Raw genomic sequence first — 20,919 nt, forward strand, 5'->3', positions numbered from 1 at the left:
TGAAGGAATAGCAAGAAAGCTGGTGTGGTTAAATCAGGAAGCAAACAGGAGAGCGGTAAATACAAGTAAAGAACTAGGTATGCAGGAGATAGTGTAGAACCTTACAGATGAGGGAAAGAGTATGGATTTTACTCTAAATATAAAGGGAAACTACTGAAGAGTTTTAAGCAAATCAGTAACATTATATTTAACTTACAATGATCACTCTGACTGCTGTATAGAGACTATATAAAGAGAAGTATAGAATCAAGGAGACCAACAGTTTCAGGCAAGAGTTGAAGTTAGCTTAGATTTTTATATTACATCCAGCTCAGGTAAGATTAAGATCTTTTAAGCCTTGTTTCCAAGACATCATTTGCTTACAAGAAATCTGCTAATTTATTAACTAAGTTAGTCATCTTCCATGATCATAAGGGTCTTCTGAAGTCCCTCAATTTCAAGTCCAGATTAATTTTCATTTAAAAAAAAGTCATACTAGAATGCTTTTAAGATTCAAAGTGCTAGATGAAGCACACGGGTTTGTCTACTAAAATAATAACCAAGGAATTTTAAAAGAAAATACATCTCTAACAGCAGGGAAAATGAGAAAGAAGCTATAAATAGATCAGGAATTTTACTTAGTCTCAGGGAAGCTCAAAATCAATGAAACACAGCAGAGAAAGTTCATGGCTTACAAAATGCAAAAGAGGGCTAAGGACAAACTATATAAACAACAGGAGAGCCAAACTGCCTAAAAACCAGAGAAAATCTGGACTTACATCTCTAGACAGAAATGAAAAAAAGCTGAAAAAGGAGAAACAAAGTGTTCCTATTTTTTTATAACCATTTAAAAAATTGAATTATAGTTTATTTACAATGTTGTGTTTCAGGTGTACAGCAAAGTGATTCTGTTTTGTGTGTGTGTGTGTGTGTATATATATTCTTTTTCAGATTCTTTTCCATTATAGGTTATTACAAGATACTGTAATAACAAGATACTGGAATATAGTTCCCTGTGCTATACAGCAGGTCCTTGTTGTTTATCTATTTTATATATAGTAGTGTGTATACATTAATCCCAAACTCCTAATTTATCCCCCTGCCCCTGCCCCCCAGTCCTGAAAGGGTTCCTTTTCTAAGAAAAATGAATAAACTACCTGGTGAAGGCACAAGATCCTTTTCATCCTGGAAGTTTAGGTACAAGGCCTCCCCTCCTAAACATCCCCTACCCCATTACCATAAAGCAAAGTTTCTGGAACTGATACACAGTTCATTCTAAAATATCTGTTGAGTGAGTTAAGTCCTACCAATCAACAGGCTCTGCCTTTATACACAAAATTTCCAACCAGCTCATCTATTCATTCCCTCATTCTAAAATGTATAAGATGAAACAATAAGAAATATGATGAGAATCAGTATAGTAAAGAAAAAGACCATAATAAAGTAATTCTAAAGGGAAAAAAGTAAAAGGACATTAAACAAGGGGTTGCTATTTAAAAAAAAAGTTTAGAAATTAAAAAAACATGAGAAACAAATATTAAGACTTTAAGAAAAGGGCTAGAAGTTAAGAAATCCCCTCAGGAAAAAAAGAGAGAAAATACAAAGTTCAACATCTGAATTCTAGAGGTTCTGCAGAGAATGGGGGAAAAAATAGAGATATTTTCCAAGAAAAGAGAAACTTCCCAGTGACGGGACAAAAAAGACTTCAAATTAAAGCAGCCCTCCTCAAAAGTTCAGTACAAGGACTGAATAAAAGACCACTATGTATACAGATATTCTTGAGAAATTTCAACATTCTAAGCTAAAGACCCTAAAAGTTTTAGAGACTGATAGAGAAGGAAATGTAATCTTTGCAAACTACTTGGCCTTGCATTGATAAATAGGTAGACAGTTTTAATGAATATAACGGTAAAATGAATGTAATGGGGCTTCCCTGGTGGCGCAGTGGTTGAGAGTCCGCCTGCCAATGCAGGGGACACGGGTTCGTGCCCCGGTCTGGGAGGATCCCACATGCCGCAGGGCTGCTGGGCCCATGAGCCTTGGCTGCTGAGCCTGCGCGTCCGGAGCCTGTGCTCTGCAATGGGAGAGGCCACAACAGTGAGAGGCCCGCGTACCGAAGCAAAAAAAAAAAGAGAAGAACATAATGGTTGGTTGACTTTCACCTTTAAAAAAAACACTGTAACTGATTCACTTCGCTTTACACCTGAAACTAACACAACATTGTAAACTATACTCCAATAAAAATTTTTAAAAACCCCACTACAGATAAAAATGCAAAAAGCTTGTGGGGCAGATAATAAATATAATCAGAACAATACAGAAAGTAAAGGGAGACCTGAAAAAAACCCTATTTCTGCCCCAAAGTATGTCATACATATTGTGGACAAAGAAGGCAAACCACAGAACAGAGGAAGATATCTGTCGCACATATAACTAATACAAGATTGCTAGCCAGAATATACAAAGAATAATTAGGAGGAAAAGAAAAAAAAAGGACTAAAAATGATATCTGAGGCACATATAATTAATATAAGATTAATAACCAGAATATGAAAAGAATAAATCAGGAAAAAAAAGAAACGAAAATAGACTAAAACATATGATATACAGGCCCGTAAACACTTTGATGCTTAACCTCACTAGGAATCTGTAAAACATAGTAAGACAACAATAGGCCATTCTGCATGCAGCAGATTAGCCAAATTAAAAGTCTCATAATACCAAGTACTGAGGAAAATGCAGAACAGCTATTCCCATACTCTGCTGGTTGATGAGGGTGTAAACTAGTATAGTTTGGAGAGTAACTTGGCAACAACCCTTCATGTTGAATATCGACATACCCCATGGCCCAGCGATTCCACTTTTTGCTGTATTCCCTAGAGGAATTCTTATATATATAAATATACAAGGAAATGTGTACAAAAAAGTTCACTGCTACATCCTTTGTGAAAAATTGAAAAAAACCAACAAGTCCCTCTCAAGAGAGTAGATAAATTATGGCATATTCATAACAAAGAAATACTAGAGAGCAAGTAAAATGAATTAACTAGAGCTACATGTATAAAAACACATATAGAAATGATAAATACCAAATTCAGGACAGTGGAAGGAAGAATGGAGGAAGAAAATAGTACACAGGGGTTCTAACTGTATGTAAAATTCTTAAGTTTGTTGATGGATAAACGTTATTATTTTCTCCACTTTTTTGTGACTAAAATATTTCATAATAAAGAGGTCCCCTGAGGAAAAAACACAGTAAAGAAATTATGCAAAATTAATACTCAAAGGATTTATTATTGTTAATCCTACCCTGAAACCATTCTGGAGTCCTACTATTAAGAACCTACATCATTTCCACCCTTAAATTATAATAGTGACTATTAAAAAAAATACATACTCTGTAACTGATGTTACACTTTCCTGTCCAAAAGGTCCAACTGGATCATCCTTGAATTTATCACTTGGAAGTTGAGGTGGTAAAAACTCTAAATCTTTTTTCTTTGGGACCTTGTAATACTTCCAGGCTATATTAGCTTCATCTTCTTCCAAGTTTACTGCTGTACCAACATATATTGTAGGTTCTACAGCTTCCTGGAATTGAGCTGGGAAAGACTGGGATAAACTGTCTATCCTATCTTCAATTGGTTTAGAAGGAACCAAGGGATCCGGTGTTGGCATTTGATAAAAATGTTGACTTTGAGGAGTTGAAGGTGTTTTAGTCACTCCTTCATCAACCACATCACATGGGTGAGGACTAAGTGGGGGTGGTTGAGGTGAATTTGCCATTTCAGTGCCATGCATCTGAGGAGTCTTTGCTACATCATTAGTTCGGATGTTTGAAAATCTCACTTGACTGTCTGGAGCAGAGATCACAAGTCTTTGGCTGGATGAATCTGTGTCCATGCCAACATCATCACTAACAGATACACGATGGTGAAAAGGAGTCAAGGGGCGTTTTTGTGGTTTTTCACTCTTTTCTTGCTTTTCATTGGTCTTGTGCTTCGGAAGTACTTGTTGTTGCTGACTTAAAGTTGGTGCCTGTCCTTGCTGTCCAGGATTTCTTGGTTTGAGATTTTTGTGCCTGAAAAGTTAAAAGGAAGATTTATAGTATAACTATTATATCAAAGTATACAAGTTAACAGCATTAGATATTTTGGATGTCATTTGTTTTTTACACATAATCCTAAAAGTAAAATTATTTGAATTTACATAGAAAAAGAAATACTTTGTTCAGTGGCCTAAAACTAAGAGCATGCAGAAAGCTTCATAAAAGCCAATCTCTCATCCTCATTTAACATGTGATCAGATAGCCAAAGATGATCTGCCTTACATAATCTAAATATCTTAGTATCTGAATACAGAGATAAGATTCTAGATATTTTAATATAAAAAGGTATAAAATGTCCTCAAATTTATTCATTTGTGAATGTACCTGATATTTTACCATTAGTAACTGTTATAAATCAATGTCAACGGCTTGGCTGAGCTCAGTCATCATCTACGGTCCTACAGCAACCAGCTAGGAAACTTACGCTACTGGACTGAAGTTAGATCAGTCAAGATTGTAGTTATATCCATCTGGATAGTTCTGGAATTGACTGGTTGATGCCCCATACCATACCTACCTTCCTTCTCCCAAGGTTTACCAATACAGAAAGAATAAGCTGACTGGAAAGGAAAAAGAAAAGGAAGTACCTAAAACAATTTATTCCTCATGATGTGAAGCAATTCTAAATTGAAGAATTTAAAACTATATACCTTAAAATCTAACACTTGTATTCAAAGTTTAAGATTTCTTTCAGTGCAGTAAAAATACTGTGCACTTTGAGATTTCCAAACTCAACTGTATTAATGTATATAAAATATTATGTATTTTATATACATAATATTTATATAAATGTATATAAAATATTTTTAAGTAAAAAAGTAGAAAAAAATTTTACAGGGATTTGGAGTTAAAGCATTAAGTATTCATTAGGTTTTTTGGTTTGTTTTCTTTTTACAATATACTTTATTAATGGTTTTGTTATATCAGAGGTAACTTGAAAGACTATTAAAAAGCAGTGGTAGGCACTTTTTCAAAGAACCCTCTCTACTGAGGGAACATGCTGAGACACCCTTTTGTACAGAGCCTGGGACCTCTTATTGTACATGAGGGGAAAAAAGCATGAAAGTTATCAAAGAAAACTGCAGTTATGTCAAAAGGACACAGGAGAAATCCATCATTACTCTGACACCAAAATCAAAGACATCATACGAAAAAGAAATCATAGAACAATATTCCTTAAGAACACAAATGTAAATCATTAACAAAATGAGCAAATGAGTAATACATAAACTGAGAATACATCATAACCAAATGGAATTTGTCCCACGAATGTAAGGTGTAACATTCACAAGAAAAAAACCAATATTATTCATCACATAACAGAATAAAACAGAAAACAATATGATTATCTCAATAAATACAGAAAAACATGACAAAATTCAACACCTATTCATATAAAAAGACTCAGCAAGCAAGTATTATAACTTAGTCCAATGAAGGATGTCTATGAAAAACTACAACTAACATCATACTTAATGATGGAAGACTAAATATTTTCTCCCTAAGACTAGGAACAAAGCAAGAATATTAACTCTCAACTTTTTTTTTCAACAATTTTATGGAAAGTTTTAGCCAATGCAGTAAGTCAAGAAAAAAAAAAGAGATCAGAGATTTCAAAAGAAGAAGAAAAACTGTCTTTATTCATAGTAAACATGATTAGAACTTTACAATGAAGGCATCAGGCTGATCACCACCTTCTTAGTTTTAACATTATTAAAAGTGGGATAGGGTTTCCCTGGTGGCGCAGTGGTTGAGAATCTGCCTGCCAATGCAGGGGACACGGGTTTGAGCCCTGGTCTGGGAAGATCCCACATGCTGCGGAGCAACTGGGCCCACTCGCCACAACTACTGAGCCTGCGCGCTTGGAGCCTGTGCTCCACAACGAGAGGCCGCGATAGTGAGAGGCCCGCGCACCGCGATGAAGAGTGGCCCCCACTCGCCACAACTAGAGAAAGCCCTCGCACAGAAACAAAGACCCAACACAGCCAAAAATAAATAAACAAACAAATGTGGGGTTTAAAAAAAAAAAAAGTGGGATAACCGAGCATATGTCTCTTCTGATGTGACACCATACAAAGCAACACAGCACTGCCCATGTAGTATTCATGCCAAAAATATTAAACCTGAACCTAATTAAGCCTCTAGATCAGCAGTGTCCAAAATAACTTTCTGTGATGATAGAAATGTTCTATATGTGGCTACTGAGAACTAGAAATGTGACTTGTGCAATGGAGGGGCTAAATTTTTAATTTTATTTAAATCCAGTTACTTTAAATTTAAATAGCCACAGGGACTTCCCTGGCAGTCCAGTGCTTAAGACTCCGTGCTTCCACTGCAGGGGGCATGAGTTCGATCCCTCGTCCAGGAACTAGGATCCTGCATGCCGAGTGGTGTGGCCAAGTAAATAAATAAATTTAAATAGTCACTAGTGGTTACAAACATAGCTAGTATTTAGAGGACATGGCTCTAGTGCTACCTTCCATTTACAGATGCAAGGGATAAAAGAAGTTAAATGACACCAGAAGAACAAGTTAAAATACATCACAAATTGAGAAAATCCATAATGTGGGACATTCTATAGAAAAACTGACCTAGTTTCTCCAACCAAGTCAATGTCATAAAAGGAGGAAGAGGATTAAAAGAGAGACCTGGAAAACTTAACAATCAAATGTCTACTCCTTGCTTGAATCCTAGTCAAACCAACCAACTACAAAAAGATATTTCTGAGACATATCTGTAGAAGGTATCAGATGATACCAATAAAATACTGTTCCTTTTACCAGGTGTGATAATGGAATTATAGCTACGTAAGAAAATATTAACATTTTTTAGAGTTGCATACTGAAGTGAAGTAGGAGTGAAATGACGGTATTTAAGATTTGCTTTAAAAATCTTCAGCAAGAGTGCAGCACAGGTGACTGGCCAAATAAAGCATTATACCTCGACAGTATCATGAGGTACTATGAACTTAAAAGAAAAAAGAGTGGAACTATATGTGCTAACAAGGAAAGATACCCAGGATAACTGTTTTTCAAAAAAAAGCACGTTGGGGCTTCCCTGGTGACGCAGTGGTTGAGAGTCCGCCTGCCGATGCAGGGGACACAGGTTCATGCCCCGGTCCGGGAGGATCCCACATGCAGCGGAGCGGCTGGGCCCGTGAGCCATGGCTGCTGAGCCTGCGCTCCGCGACCGGAGAGGCCACGGCAGTGAGAGGCCCGCATACCGGGGGGAAAAAAAAAAAGCAAGTTGAAGAACAGTATACATAGCATGATTCCATTTGTGGAAAAGAAAACAGGCAGGCAGATCTACATACATGCATAATAGGGAGAACTTGTCATTTTAAGTTTTATATTCGTGTGCATTAAATTTTTTAAACAGCATTTTAAAAAAATTAATAAAGTTATTGGTCATTAAGAAAACAAACAATAGGTTCTATCCAATGTAAGAATAACCCCTTCTCTAACCAACCCCTCTTCGAATATTTTCAATGACAAGGACCACATTACCTTATGAGGAAATGCAGCTCCTCCAGTTGTTAGAAAATAATGTATTGACTAGAAACTTGTCTTTTCTATATCAGACATCTATATATGTGTGTGAATGTATATATTTTTTCCCTATATCCAGACATTAGTCCTATTCTGAACTCTATTTCTAAAGCTGTGCTGTCCAAGAATGGTATCCAAAGTCTAATGTGGCTAACTAGGCACTCAAAACGTGGAGAGTACAAATTGAGATGTGCTGTAAGTGTAAAATATCCACCAATTTTTAAAGGCATTTATGAAAGAAAGAATGTCAACTATCTCTTCTAATCTTTTTTTTAAGGTTATTTTATGACATATAGCTTTTTGTTTTTTTAATTTATTTTTGGCTGCGTTGGGTCTTTGTTGTTGTGTGTGGGCTTTCTCTAGTCGCGGCAACTGGAGGCTACTCTTCATTGCGGTACACAGGCTCTAGGCATGTGGGCTCAGCAGTTGTGACTCACGGGCTCTAGAGCATAGGCTCGGCAGTTGTGGCGCATGGGCTTAGGTGCTCCCCGGCATGTGGGATCTTCCTGGACCAGGGCTCAAATCCGTCTCCCCTGCGTTTTTGGCAGGCAGATTTTTAACCACTGTGCCACCAAGGAAGTCCTCTAATCTGTTTTTTGCTTTGGAAAATATAGTTGATTTCTATAAAAGTATTTTATTCATGTTAATTTGTACTGGGCTTATGTTATTTTTTAAATAAATTAAGCACTGCTTTAAAATTTCCCTAAAATGATATAAATAGACGTGACCCACATAAATAAAAGCATGTTTGGATACCCTATAATTTTTAAGAGTGTGAATGAGTTTTGAAACCAAAAGTTTAAGAATTCATCAAGTTATGCAAGGCACTCAGGAGAAAAACGATCTCCAATCATCTGAGGTGAGCTACCTGGTTACATTCCAAGTAACATTCCAAGTATACAAGGGGTGTGAAAAGTAAACAGCCATACATTCCTTTGTCCTTCCATAAGGCAAAGAAAACTATTAATTTGGGCTATATACGAATAGCAATGGCTCTCCAAAACTTTGGTAACATTAAATCATAGTTCCTTTCTTCTATATAGACCTTTTTCTAAAAGCTAGTCTTCTTTAGAAACAACTGAATTTCATATTAGAAGTCAACCAAATCGGAGAATCTTTCTAAAAGAGAAGTTGTACCGAAAGTATCACAGAGTGATTCCTTTAATTATTTTTCCTATTAACTGAAGTTCCTAGTATTTTAGTGTTAATATCTAAAATTTATTGTATTGCTTTCTACTTATACAGCTTGCTAAGTGCTAATTTTCTTATGAACATTCCACCAGACTAAAGCCTAATTATCCATAAATGTGCAGTTTTTAATCTTCACTAACAACTGAAAAATGCCAATTAGAACAATTTTATCTTTTCGCTTACTATAATGGGAAAAAAATAATTTTAAGGACAGTTCCCAGATCAGTGAAAGCCTAAGAAAAACCAGCACTCTTATATGCAAGAAGTGGGAGTGAGGGCTTCCCTAGTGGCGCAGTGGTTGAGAGTCCGCCTGCCAATGCAGGGGACACGGGTTCGTGCCCCGGTCCGGGAGGATCCCACATGCCGCGGAGGGGCTGGGCCCGTGAGCCATGGCCGCTGAGCCTGCGCGTCCGGAGCCTGTGCTCCGCAACGGGAGAGACCACAATAGTGAGAGGCCCGCGTACCGCAGAAAAAAAAAAAAAAAAAAAAAAGAAGTGGGAGTAAAACTGGTAGAAGAAGCTTTCTGAAGTCACAAGCAAGTATTTAAATAGCCCCCCCTTGCCCACAACTCTCTATCACATCACCCACCTAATTTTATTTCCTTCTTAGCACTCATCACTCTTAAATTTTAAAAGGATTAAGAATTTTTTTTTGAAAACTAATTATCTGCCCCACTCCCCTTAGCATGCAGAAGCCTTGTTCACTAATGTATCCTGAGCCTTGGACATCATCTATCACAGAGTGTCAAAAAAAAAAATCTAATAAATAACTGATAGCCACACAAGTATTATTTTTTAAAAGGTAAACACAAACAAAAAAACCTGTGGAAACAACCTATTTGTCCATCAAACCCAGAATGATTAAATACACTATGGTACTTCCATTCAGTGTAATGCCAAGAAGTTTTTTTAAAACAATAAAGCAGATCCACAAGTAACTAGAATGGAGAGATCTAAGGCACATGAAGTGAAAAAATAAACTGCCAAATACATCTGTATTATGTTTATGTGTTGGGAGGAAAAACACATATACACACAGTATTATAGAGAAAAGCATGGAAGGATAATACCTAATTGGCAAGTAGTTGCTTCTAGGGAGAGAGAGTAGGATTTGGAAAGAGAGTGGTCAAGCGGTACTTCAGCTTTATTTGTATAATTTAAATTTCTTAAAATCACATATCATGCAAACTGCTTATATTTATGCAATTTTTTTTTCAAATCAATTTCTAAGAGAAGGGTCCAGTCCTATCTTTCACACAGAGTAAATGTACTACAATCATTTATCAAAAAACAAAACAGAGGAAAATGAGGTAATGGAGAAAGCAGTAACAGCAGGGAGCTTCAATCACTTCTATGGCTGAAAAGGACAGTAAGATGAAGTAGTCTCATCAGATCACATAAGCTTGGGATGGTGCTACAACCACAGCAGGAACTGCCCAATGGTAACTGGGACGACAGAAGAAGGGGCTGTTAACGGGACACAGAGCTGCTGCTGGAGTTGGCTCAAAAAAGGCAGGGGGGTGAATACCCTGGCTTCTTCCCTCCTATCAACCAATCTTCTCTTAGTGCCTCCAACTAGCCAACTCCAAAAAGCAAGTGAGCCTAATCAAATCATCACGCTGACATCTTAAAATCATACAATATCATTTGTCAGTTATATCGCAGTAAAACTGGGGGGAAAAACCAAGAAACACATGTTAAAAGCAAGGGAGCCTAGGAATTGTAACTCCCTGCAAAACAGAACAGAGCAGGGAAAATGTAGGGATAGATTTGAGAACAGACTGGCTGACTAGTACAGTCAGTTATCAATGTATGCGCTACCTCCTATATTCTACACCAGGAGAGGATACACATAATAGGGTGGCTCCAAGTCTGTTTCAAGCCTTACTTATGAACTAAAGAAGAGAACCAGATGTGGGGGGAGAGGCAGGGGTAGAGGAGGAATCTACAATATGCAGTAGTAAAAAGAAAAAGTGAATAAAAAAAAAAGTAAATGATTAGAAACACTGTATTTACTAGAAGGGTAAATTTACCAAAGCTAGTCAAACATATAGATTATATGAAATCTCATCATATCAAACCTCTACATACCTAGGAGGAATTTCTGGAATTAGGAAAGAAAGTATGTTTTTAAAAATAAAAGTTCGGCTTAGAGCAAGAATTAAAACTTATGTTTACCAACATGCATTTTGAGGGTCTTCCTCTACAACTATTCTAGACAAACAGACTTAAAACCCAAATCTTTCAAAAAGAATAAAGCAATGCCTAGGTTAGAAACTAAAAAAGAAGAGCTGCTTGATAAAAATGCCAATACAGTGAAAGAAAAGTCTAATTTCATTTAAGCATTCTATTGGTCTTAGACCAGGGATTGGCAAACTTTTTCGGTAAAGGACCAGACGGTAAACATTTTAGACTCTGGGGGGCCATACAGTCTGTCTTGTAACCACTCAACTCTGTAAAAGCAGCCAAAGTTAATATGTGTATGAACAGGTGTGGCTCTGTCCCAATAAATTCTTATTTATGGACACTAAAGTTTGAATTTCACGTAACTTTCACAAAATATTTTCCTTTCATTTCTTTCAAATATTTACAACTGTAAAAATCATTTCAGCTCACACGCCATACGAAATAGGTGAGCCAAATGTGGTCAACAGATCGTAGTTTGCCAACAACCCTTGGTCTTAGACAAATAATGCACTGAAGCCCTGCATTTCAAGACTAAGTTTGGGACTTCCCTGGTGGCGCAGTGGTTACGAATCCGCCTGCCAATGCAGGGGACACGGATTCCAGCCCTGGTCTGGGAAGATCCCACATGCCGCGGAGCAACTAATCCCATGCGCAACAACTACTGAGCCTGCACTCTAGAGCCCACGAGCCACAACTACTGAGCCCGCATGCCCAGAGACCATGCTCTGCAACGAGAGAAGCCCACGCACTGCAGCAAAGAGTAGCCCCTGCTCGCCGCCAACTAGAGAAAAACCCACGCACAGCAACGAAGACCCAATGCAGCCAAAAAAAAAAAAAAAAAAAAAGACTAAGTTTGGTTTGGTTTTTTTTTTCCCCTCAAGATGAGCGTGGTTTTTACTTTTTTTTTTTGGTTTTTACTATTTTAAACTGTTAAACAGGAGCTAATCTATCCATATTTTTATTCCAATCTCTCTGTCAACAAGAGGCAAGTTTTTAACAAAGCTGTCAGATTTTAAAAAATTGTAAAGTCTTTAATCCAAAGAATCTATATAAAACAAAACTTAATCTATGCAAAAACACATCAGAACTCTTGAGAGTCTGTCATTGTACTCAATCAAACAGAGCTACTGTAAGAAAAACCTTAGCCCTAACCTGCAAGCACTCCATCCCTTTGGCTCACAGCCAAGACAAGAAGGGGTGGCCAACTGTGCATTTGTAAGTCTTGGTTACAGATGTCAATGCCATTATTTATTTACTTGACTGCAAAAACATATGATCTATCTTTAATCTGTAGAATAGAATAATAAACTCTAGGCAACATAATCTTTATGCCTGTGATAAACAAATCTCATCAAAATCCCCAAAATATAAAATAAATACCATTGCCTAAAAAATTCCAAGTACATCCATTCTTCTACCGACCTTTCAACCAACACAGTCTATTAGAAAGCCTGTATTTTTACAGTACAGCTTTGGTCCCTTGTAGAATCTTATTTTCTGAATCTTAATTCATCATTTCACCTACAGCTTGACCAAAGGGATGTTATAAGAAACTGCTGCACAAAGCCCAATATTGTATTTACTATAAAAAAGACTGAGAAAAATTTTATCTCAGTATATCATACATCATCTTTTTTATGAGAACGCTTGGGAGAAATTTCTCAAGCACAGTGCCATTTATCAACACTTTTCTCAAGAGACTTGTGTTCCTCTTACCTTATAGATGCTATATATTCCATAATTCAGTATAAAATTCTTTATTTCGCTATGAATCCAAGCTTTCACAGTCCAGCTCTGGTACCTGTATAAGAACCTATGACATACATTTGTATGTCCTTCTACAACCAGCTCCGTATTACTGAATTTTTATTTTCCTCATATTTTTTTCTTTTGGAAAAAATCCTAACAGTGTGTTTACGTAAGGTATCTCAAACAAAGTGGGGCCTAAATATGCAACAGCATAAGAAACTACCACACACACGTGTATATACCGACATCAATCAAATGGAAAAGAAAAAAAAAATCTACCTCAAACAGCTGCAATTTGTTCTTTGTGTAGTTTCAACAAAATCCCAGGATGCTACTTTATCGGCTGTCTCTTCTTCACATAGACCAACTGATGAAGCCGAATACTTCCTCCTAAGATTTGAAATTATAAAACTCTTTAGAATTCATAAAATTTTTTGTAACCCTGAATTAAGCATTAAAGTTGAATTTTTAAAAATCAATTTTTCAATTAAAATCATATGAATAACGGTTTATACTTTAAATATCTCTTATATACAAGTAACTACCAACATACAATTTTTAAACTTGAAGATGAAAATACATACTTGTTCTGTGCTCTGTTCAAATTACATTCTTGCCAAACTCTATCCACCACATGATTTGCTAATTTTCTGGGTATTTTCCCACCATGATGGCTAGTACTATCAGAGCTGAAGCCATCAGATACTGAAGAAAATGTGATCCATTTCTGGGCAGACTGAGGATCAACTGAAAACAAAAAAGAACAGGCTATAGGAGAATAAAGGTAGGTTTAAAATAACATTATTTTGTTTTTGTTTTTTTTTTTAATTTCTGACATCACTTGCCCTGGTAAGATAGATAGCTTACCAATAGCTATCTGGTAAGCCTACTTATATTTTGAGGCCAAAAAGCATGTCACTTTACTTAAAATACAGAAAGCAAAAAAAAAAATTTGAATAGGGAATGGGAACTGGATGATAGCATTATATCAATGTTAATTTCCTGACTTGGAAGATTACATGGTAGTCATATAGGAAAGTACTTAATTTTGGGAAACAGACTGAGTACTTAGGGGTGATGGGGCATCATGTCTGCAGCTTTTTCTCAAATGGTTCAGAAAAAGACCAGTGATAAAGAATGTATGCATAGACAGAGGGTGATGGAGCAAATGTTAACAGTTTGGGAATCTGAATGAGAAGAGTTCCTTGCACTGTACTTACAAACACTTCAGTAAGTTTGAAATTATTCCAAAATAATTATTTTTTAAGTGTTTACTATATTCAAGATAACAGATTTATCACTAGAGCTAATGAAACAAACTAGTACAATACCTGTTTGAACTTCCTCAGGAGATGTAGGTGGGGTAAGAGTAACCGAAGACATAGCAGGATCTCTTGTGGAAGCAGGCACTTGGTGGACACCCAAGCAAGAAGCTGAACAGTGAGAGGATCCCACAGAGCTAGGAGTAGGAATGTCTGACTGAGGGACTAGAACAAAGCATGCTGGGTAGATCATTCGGACACCAGCTAAAAGGAAAAAAAAAAAAAAAAAAAAAAGGATAAGAAAATCAATTACTATTGTGACTGTAGTGGGATTAGTTTCACTCAAAAGTGCAATAACGGAAAAGTAGATATAATATGATCACACTTGTTAAAATAAAAATACATTTAATGTACTTTTATAAATGTACTCTTTCTGGCATAAGGTTTTTCTTGAAGAAGCCACAAGAGCCTGGTAGTAGTGGTTACCTTTAGTGACAGAGACTTAGAAGAAAGCAGCTTTCTCTTTTTGCTTTTGGATTTTATAACCACGAATGTGTATTTCTTTAAAAAAAGAAAAGATCTTTATTTACAAATTTGACCAAATTTATTTTAAAACTTTAACAAAGGTAACCGGCACTAGAAATACGGACCATTTTCTGTTTTCTTCTTTATATGCCTCTATTTAAAAAGCCAAATATATGTTTGTGTTTTGTTTTTGTTTTTGACACAACTACTCTGGTAATATATTTATTGAAATTGAATACTGGTATTTCTTTTATTTAAAAAAAGGTAATCTCATATATAACATTTACCATATGAATCCATTAAATACAGTGTTGCAAATTCTAATCTGCTCAACCAATTATCTGTTCACCCATACATTCCCCACACCTCCCATGTCTCTCTAAGGTGGAGTATACATCTTCACCTCATTGTTAAGCTGGGCTGTGCAACTTGCTCTGGAATGTAAGTGCATGTGATAGATGCCACATCCCAATAGGAACTTCAGATGTACTTGCAGGATCAATGCAGCCTCTCCTACTTGTCCTCTGCCTTGTCTCTGCATGTCTCAAATATAGTTTACCTTGTTAACCTAGGTCCCTAAGTAAGAAGATAAATATAATAAAGCCAACCTAAATAGTGCTGACCTGGACAAAGCAAATCAAAGCCACAAGTCCTTTTGGTATACATTTTCTGCCTTTTATCAGAGGCAACAGCTTTACCAAATGTTAAAATACTGCATCACACACGCTGTCAACTTTCCAACCTCCAAATATTATTCATTCACAATTATTTTCTTCCCACCTTTAGCATTTTTCCCTCTAGGTGGAATATATTTCCCTGCCCCAATGACTTTGGCTTGGCCATATGACTAGTTTTACCTAATGGAGTGTGAACAGATGCAACATACATCATATCCCTAGCAGAAGCTTTAAATACACTTATATGGTTAGGCTCAGTCCCTATTATTCCTCTGTTCTTGTAAGAATAGTATGTCCCAGATACTGGGGTACTCCTTGAACCTAGGTTGCAGGATGAGAAGACACAGGGAGCCAAACCACAACCAAACTGCAGCCCTTATGTACTGTAAGCAGGAAATAAGGAAGAAATAAATGTCTGCTGTTAAAAGCCACTAAGATATCAGAGTTATTATTCAGCAAAATCTAACTAATACATATAGTCACATATTTCCCCCCTTAGGATTAAATACTCAGAATTCCTACCAACAAGAACTTCTACTGCAGCTAAAGAATCATCTTCCCAATCCATATCTTCCTGTTTTTCTTCAGATATCTCCTTCAAACAAGATGAGACAGGATAGAACTGTTTCCATTCACCAATCAATTTTTTTGTAGCTGAATCGGACATCTTGAATGCCTGTCCTGTGAGAGTGCCATTTAGTCCAAATGGGCTTAAGATAACTAGAAATCCAAAACAGATATCAAGTAAGTAACTAAAGATGATTATACCAAATAAGATGACATTGAACAGTATGGCAAGTAATTATGCAATTCAAAAAAAGGAAGAAAAGGAAATCCATAATGATCAATTCCAGAGAAAATCAATTTATTGTACTTCATTATTTTGAAGATAAAGTACAACACTGAGTTTATTATAAAAACTTAAAATTTTGTCTACCCCAAAATCTCAGATGGACAGAATTCCTACATAAACTGGGAATACTTGTATAGCCTTCAACTTCTCTTGACTTTCCCCTAAGGAAAAGCAATTTGAGGAAAAATAATGTGTGTGTGTGTGTGTGTGTGTGTGTGTGTGTGTGTGTGTGTGTGTGTAAATAAATCTAAGTACTTATTATATGCTGCCATGTAAATTTTTAAAGAGCAAAACTAGGCTTAGAATTAAAACAAGAACATACTGCCAGTTCTTAAAAACATATCATCCATCTTATAAAATATTTCCTCTAGAGTTAAACCACTTTCACAGTAAGAATTATATCAAAAGTTCTGTGTACCTATATTAAAAATGGCTTATGTGATCTGATACACAAGATAACTTTGAAAATATGAACATGTACACCATCTAGAGGCTATTTAAAGAAACACTTTAAATTATGCGAACATTCATGTACAAGAAATTTTTTAAATATTTGTATTAAAAAACTTATTTCATTGACTTAATACTCAAATGGGGAAGAAGTAAACTACATCAGAATCATCATTAGGCTAAAGATCGGGGGAAATCTCATTGATCGCTACCAATTTCAGTAAGAATTTTTTCTTGAAACAACAATAAAAGATCAAACAACTAAGCCAATAAAATAATCTACCTTGAAATGGGCTATTAGACTGTTGAGCAAGGGTGATATGTTCTTCGCTAAGAAGGTATACAGGTTGATGTTGGTTAATTTCCACACTGGTACAAACATTGCTGTCTCCATGCAAGAAGAAGGTGAAAGAGCAGGACAAGTGTTCACTAATAAAGAAGAAAAAGTTATATTTTAGTAATGATTTATAGCCAAAACAAAGTCAAGTTGCTTTTCTTTTTTACGAAGTTATACCACAAAAATGTACATTCTCTTTAACCCAGAAATCCCACCTCATCATCTAAAGGGAAAAAAAAAAAAAAAAAAAAACCCACGGATATGAGCAAAGATTTAGCTATAAGAAATGTTCTTCACAGTACTGCTTATAATAGAAAAAGCTGCAAAGAAAGGAACCAGTTAAACAAGTTAGGTACACCCACACATACAATTATGATATAGCCACCAAAATAAATAAAGGTGGGGGAGTGGGTTTAATGCAAAAGGCAGGCTTATAGTCTCAATTTTTCTTAAAGGAAAAAAGAAAGGTTACTTTGGTGAAAAAAAATCTAGGTGTACAAGAGAATTAAAGATGACCCAATATTTTTGTTTGTTTTCCCCTCTATATAAAAAAATTAAATACAAATATATTTTCTCATTTTACTATTTTGAAATTGGGCTGAATTCAATTAACCAAGCATTTAATGTACTGCCCCCCACCATCCCCAATGAATAGTTATTTTAAAGCAATGATGGGTCTTACAACTGAAGGCATCCTACAATCAAAGTTATATGCAAAATAGAACATCTTATGAAATTTAGATATGACTGGGTATACAGGTTGGAAAATAAAAGTTCCCAAGAGGAAAGCAGATGTATCCTTAAGATAAAATTTAGAAATGTCGAGTGGCCCAGAAGGGAATGAGATTATACACTAAGAAGAATCTACTTTCCTTATTCCTTCTCCACTCATTTATCTTAAAAATCATCTTAAAATATAAATATATATTTAAAATATAACCACTAATAAGCTCAAAATCTGTTGCATATATCTATAAGCCCCTTGAATTATTTCTGGACAAGGCAAGGGCATAATGAATTAAAATTAAGTTATAGTAAAAGTAATACTGCAGTTAACAGAAGTGGGGAAATAGAAGGTAGGAAAGAGGTCAAGAGTAATGCAGAGCTGAGAATTTCTTCATCATATATATGTCAACAAATAATGTCTAAAACCTGAAAATGATATAACTAATAAAACAAATCTTTCATGGTAAAGAGTCAGTAGACACTGTCTAAAGTCGATCAATCAAGGCCTAGAGGTATAAGCATCTCTGGAATTATGGCAGTAACCACCAGAAGAAGTAAACAAAAAATTAAAAAACAAAAATAAAAAACAAAACCTGGTTACTTCCAGGGAACGGGACTAGAGTAATTAAGCAAGGATCTTCGCTTTTTCTAAATTTATGAAACCATTCTGTACTACCTGAATCATTTTACTCTTAAATTTTTAAAATTTGAATTCTATACATTATTTAGTGATTACTGTATTCTTCCCCATCCCAGTAGCTTTTGTTGTTTTTAAAAAAACAAACTTATTTTCAGAATAATTTTGAATTTATAGAAAAGTTACAAAGATAGTACAGAAAGTTCCCATATACCCTTCACCCAGTTTCCCCTAACATCTTACATAATCATGCTACATTTGTCAAACAAGTAATTAACACTGGCACATTACTACTATTAACTAATGCCAGTCTTTTATTTCTTCACCAGATTTTTCCACTTACGCCCTTTTTATGTTCCAGAATCCAATCCAAGATACCACACTGCATTTAGCCAATTTTTTTGTTCCTGCCTTATTGAGATATAATTGATGATTATAGGAAATAAAATTATTGACATTATTTAATAAATAAATTAAGCTTGTTTCTTCTGATTAAAAAACTAAGTCTACTGGAATAACTATGGTTGAGTAATTACAGAGACTACAGACATTTGCTTTGATATAAGAGTACAGTTGACCCTTGAACTGTAACACAGGGGGGTTAGGGGTGCCAACCCTCTCCATGCAATGGAATATCCCCATATAACCTACTCCCATCCTCCATATGCAAGGTTCTGAATCCACAGATTTGACCAACCATGGATCATGCAATACTATACAGTATTTATTACTGGAAAAAATCTGCATATAAGTGAACCCGTGCTGTTCAAGGGTCGACATATAAATCTAAAATAATCACCAAATCAAGATAAGAGACTTGTTAACTAATACACTTAGAAAACCATCCATCCAAAGACAGACCATTGCTAATGCTCATTTAAAATAAACTCAATTTTATTACTGCTTTCCAGCAGTGGCGAGGAACCTATACTACAAAATAGACAAAAGAAAAAAAAAAGTAACCAAACGCAAACCTAACTCTAAATGCTTAAAACAAAACATACATGTCACTCTCCCCACCCACACACACTCAAAACAACTCTGCATTAAACTTAGTATTATAGTCAGATCTAAATGCACTATATACACTAAACCACCAAGTGAAGGCAAGTGTTATTCCTTTATTCAAAAGTATAAAATGCTTTATTCAAAAAATATTTTATAGCAAAGCACACGACACTATGCTAAGCACAATTATTTAATTACAGTTATGGTAAGTGTTGTAACAAAAATCAGGTACAGCATACTAAGATACGGACTTAACAAGGCCTAGATAATGAAAATAAACTTTTAATTCCTAAGGGAAAAAGAATCACACTTGGGTAACGTCATAAAAGTTATTATTTCTTATGGTGCCTTATATCAGCCTACCCCCCAATACCTATTACTTCGCCAATCTCATTTCTTACTAGTCTTCCTCTAATACTTCCCCTTCTCCCTCAACTGACCTCTCTGCTGTTCCTTAAACACATCAGGCCTTTTTACCTACTGTTACTCCATCTGGAACACTCTAAATAGCTATATTCACTTTCATCAGGTTTTTGTTTAAAGACTTTCTAGGTGAGGTCTTCACTGATCACCCTACTTTAAACTGTCCCTCAATTCCTCTTCTGGGATTTGTTTTGGCTTAAAAAAATAATCACAATCTAACATATTATACAGTTTGTTTATTTCTTATAGTCACCAAGATTGTAAGTGCTACTGGAGGAGGAATCTGTTTCCTTTGTTCAATGTTGTATCCCCAGCATCTAGAATAGGTCCTTGGCACACAGTACTAAATACTGTAAAGTCCACATCTGAACCACCTATTTTCTCTACCCAAACATATTCCTCTTCTTATCTAGTTTATATCTGTATATAGTTGTACAAGCCAGCAATATAAATCATCCCCAATTTTTCACTTTCCTGAAACTCCCTACATTCAGCTAATCTATCACCAATTGCTAGTGATTCTAGTTCTTAAACAATTTATTATTTTTTGTTTTTTTGTCTTTTTAAGGTCTGAGTAGCTGTTAAAATCTCTAATTTACCTTTCTTTACACCACTGTCAGGTATCTAAAAGTTAATTCTAATCATGTAACTGGGAGGCTCAAAATCAGTAGCTCCCCAATGCCTTCAGGACTAAGTCAAAAAACCCCTAAAACCTTAGCACAGCACTTTAGACCCTTCACAATCTGATCCTTGCCAAACTCTCTAGACAGATACTTAATCCACCAAGAACTACCCCTTTGTTTACCACAAATTTCTCTCCATTTCTTAATCATTCCTTAAGACTCCTTTAAGCATGATTTCTGTGCTCCCATAATATTCTATGCTTATAATAATATTTATAATAGCATTACTATTATTTACTAGTTTAACTCCCTGCCAGGTTGTAAATTTCTTGATAAAAGGAATCATAACTTTAGTATCTGTGGAAGATAGAGTTATTGGTCCCAATTCTTCACCCCTCTCTCATTTTTTTAATCACTGTAAAAAAAACACAACATAGGGCTTCCCTGGTGGCGCAGTGGTTGAGAGTCCGCCTGCCGATGCGGGGAACACGGGTTCGTGCCCGGGTCCGGGAGGATCCCACATGCCGGAGTCATGGCTGCTGAGCCTGCGCGTCCGGAGCCTGTGCTCCGCAACGGGAGAGGCCACAACAGTGAGAGGCCCGCGTACCGCAAGAGAAAAAGGAAAAAAAAAAAAAAA

The 20,919-nt window shown here is 35.9% G+C and overlaps 1 protein-coding gene across 1 annotated transcript in view; it reads right to left on the bottom strand.

Annotated features, from left to right (window-relative positions):
- Positions 1–20,919, bottom strand: part of MED13 (mediator complex subunit 13) — a 97,125-nt gene that overhangs the window by 53,674 nt on the left and 22,532 nt on the right. The window contains exons 4-9 of the mRNA XM_024127526.3: positions 16,812–16,957; positions 15,748–15,945; positions 14,093–14,287; positions 13,346–13,508; positions 13,041–13,151; positions 3,377–4,060 (exon numbers count right to left, since the gene is read on the bottom strand). Of these exons, the coding sequence (XP_023983294.1) occupies positions 3,377–4,060; positions 13,041–13,151; positions 13,346–13,508; positions 14,093–14,287; positions 15,748–15,945; positions 16,812–16,957 (1,497 nt within the window). The remainder of the gene's footprint in view (positions 1–3,376; positions 4,061–13,040; positions 13,152–13,345; positions 13,509–14,092; positions 14,288–15,747; positions 15,946–16,811; positions 16,958–20,919) is intronic.

Source organism: Physeter macrocephalus, chromosome 14, assembly GCF_002837175.3.
Source record: "Physeter macrocephalus isolate SW-GA chromosome 14, ASM283717v5, whole genome shotgun sequence".
In the NCBI taxonomy this organism is placed as follows: Eukaryota; Metazoa; Chordata; class Mammalia; order Artiodactyla; family Physeteridae; genus Physeter; species Physeter macrocephalus.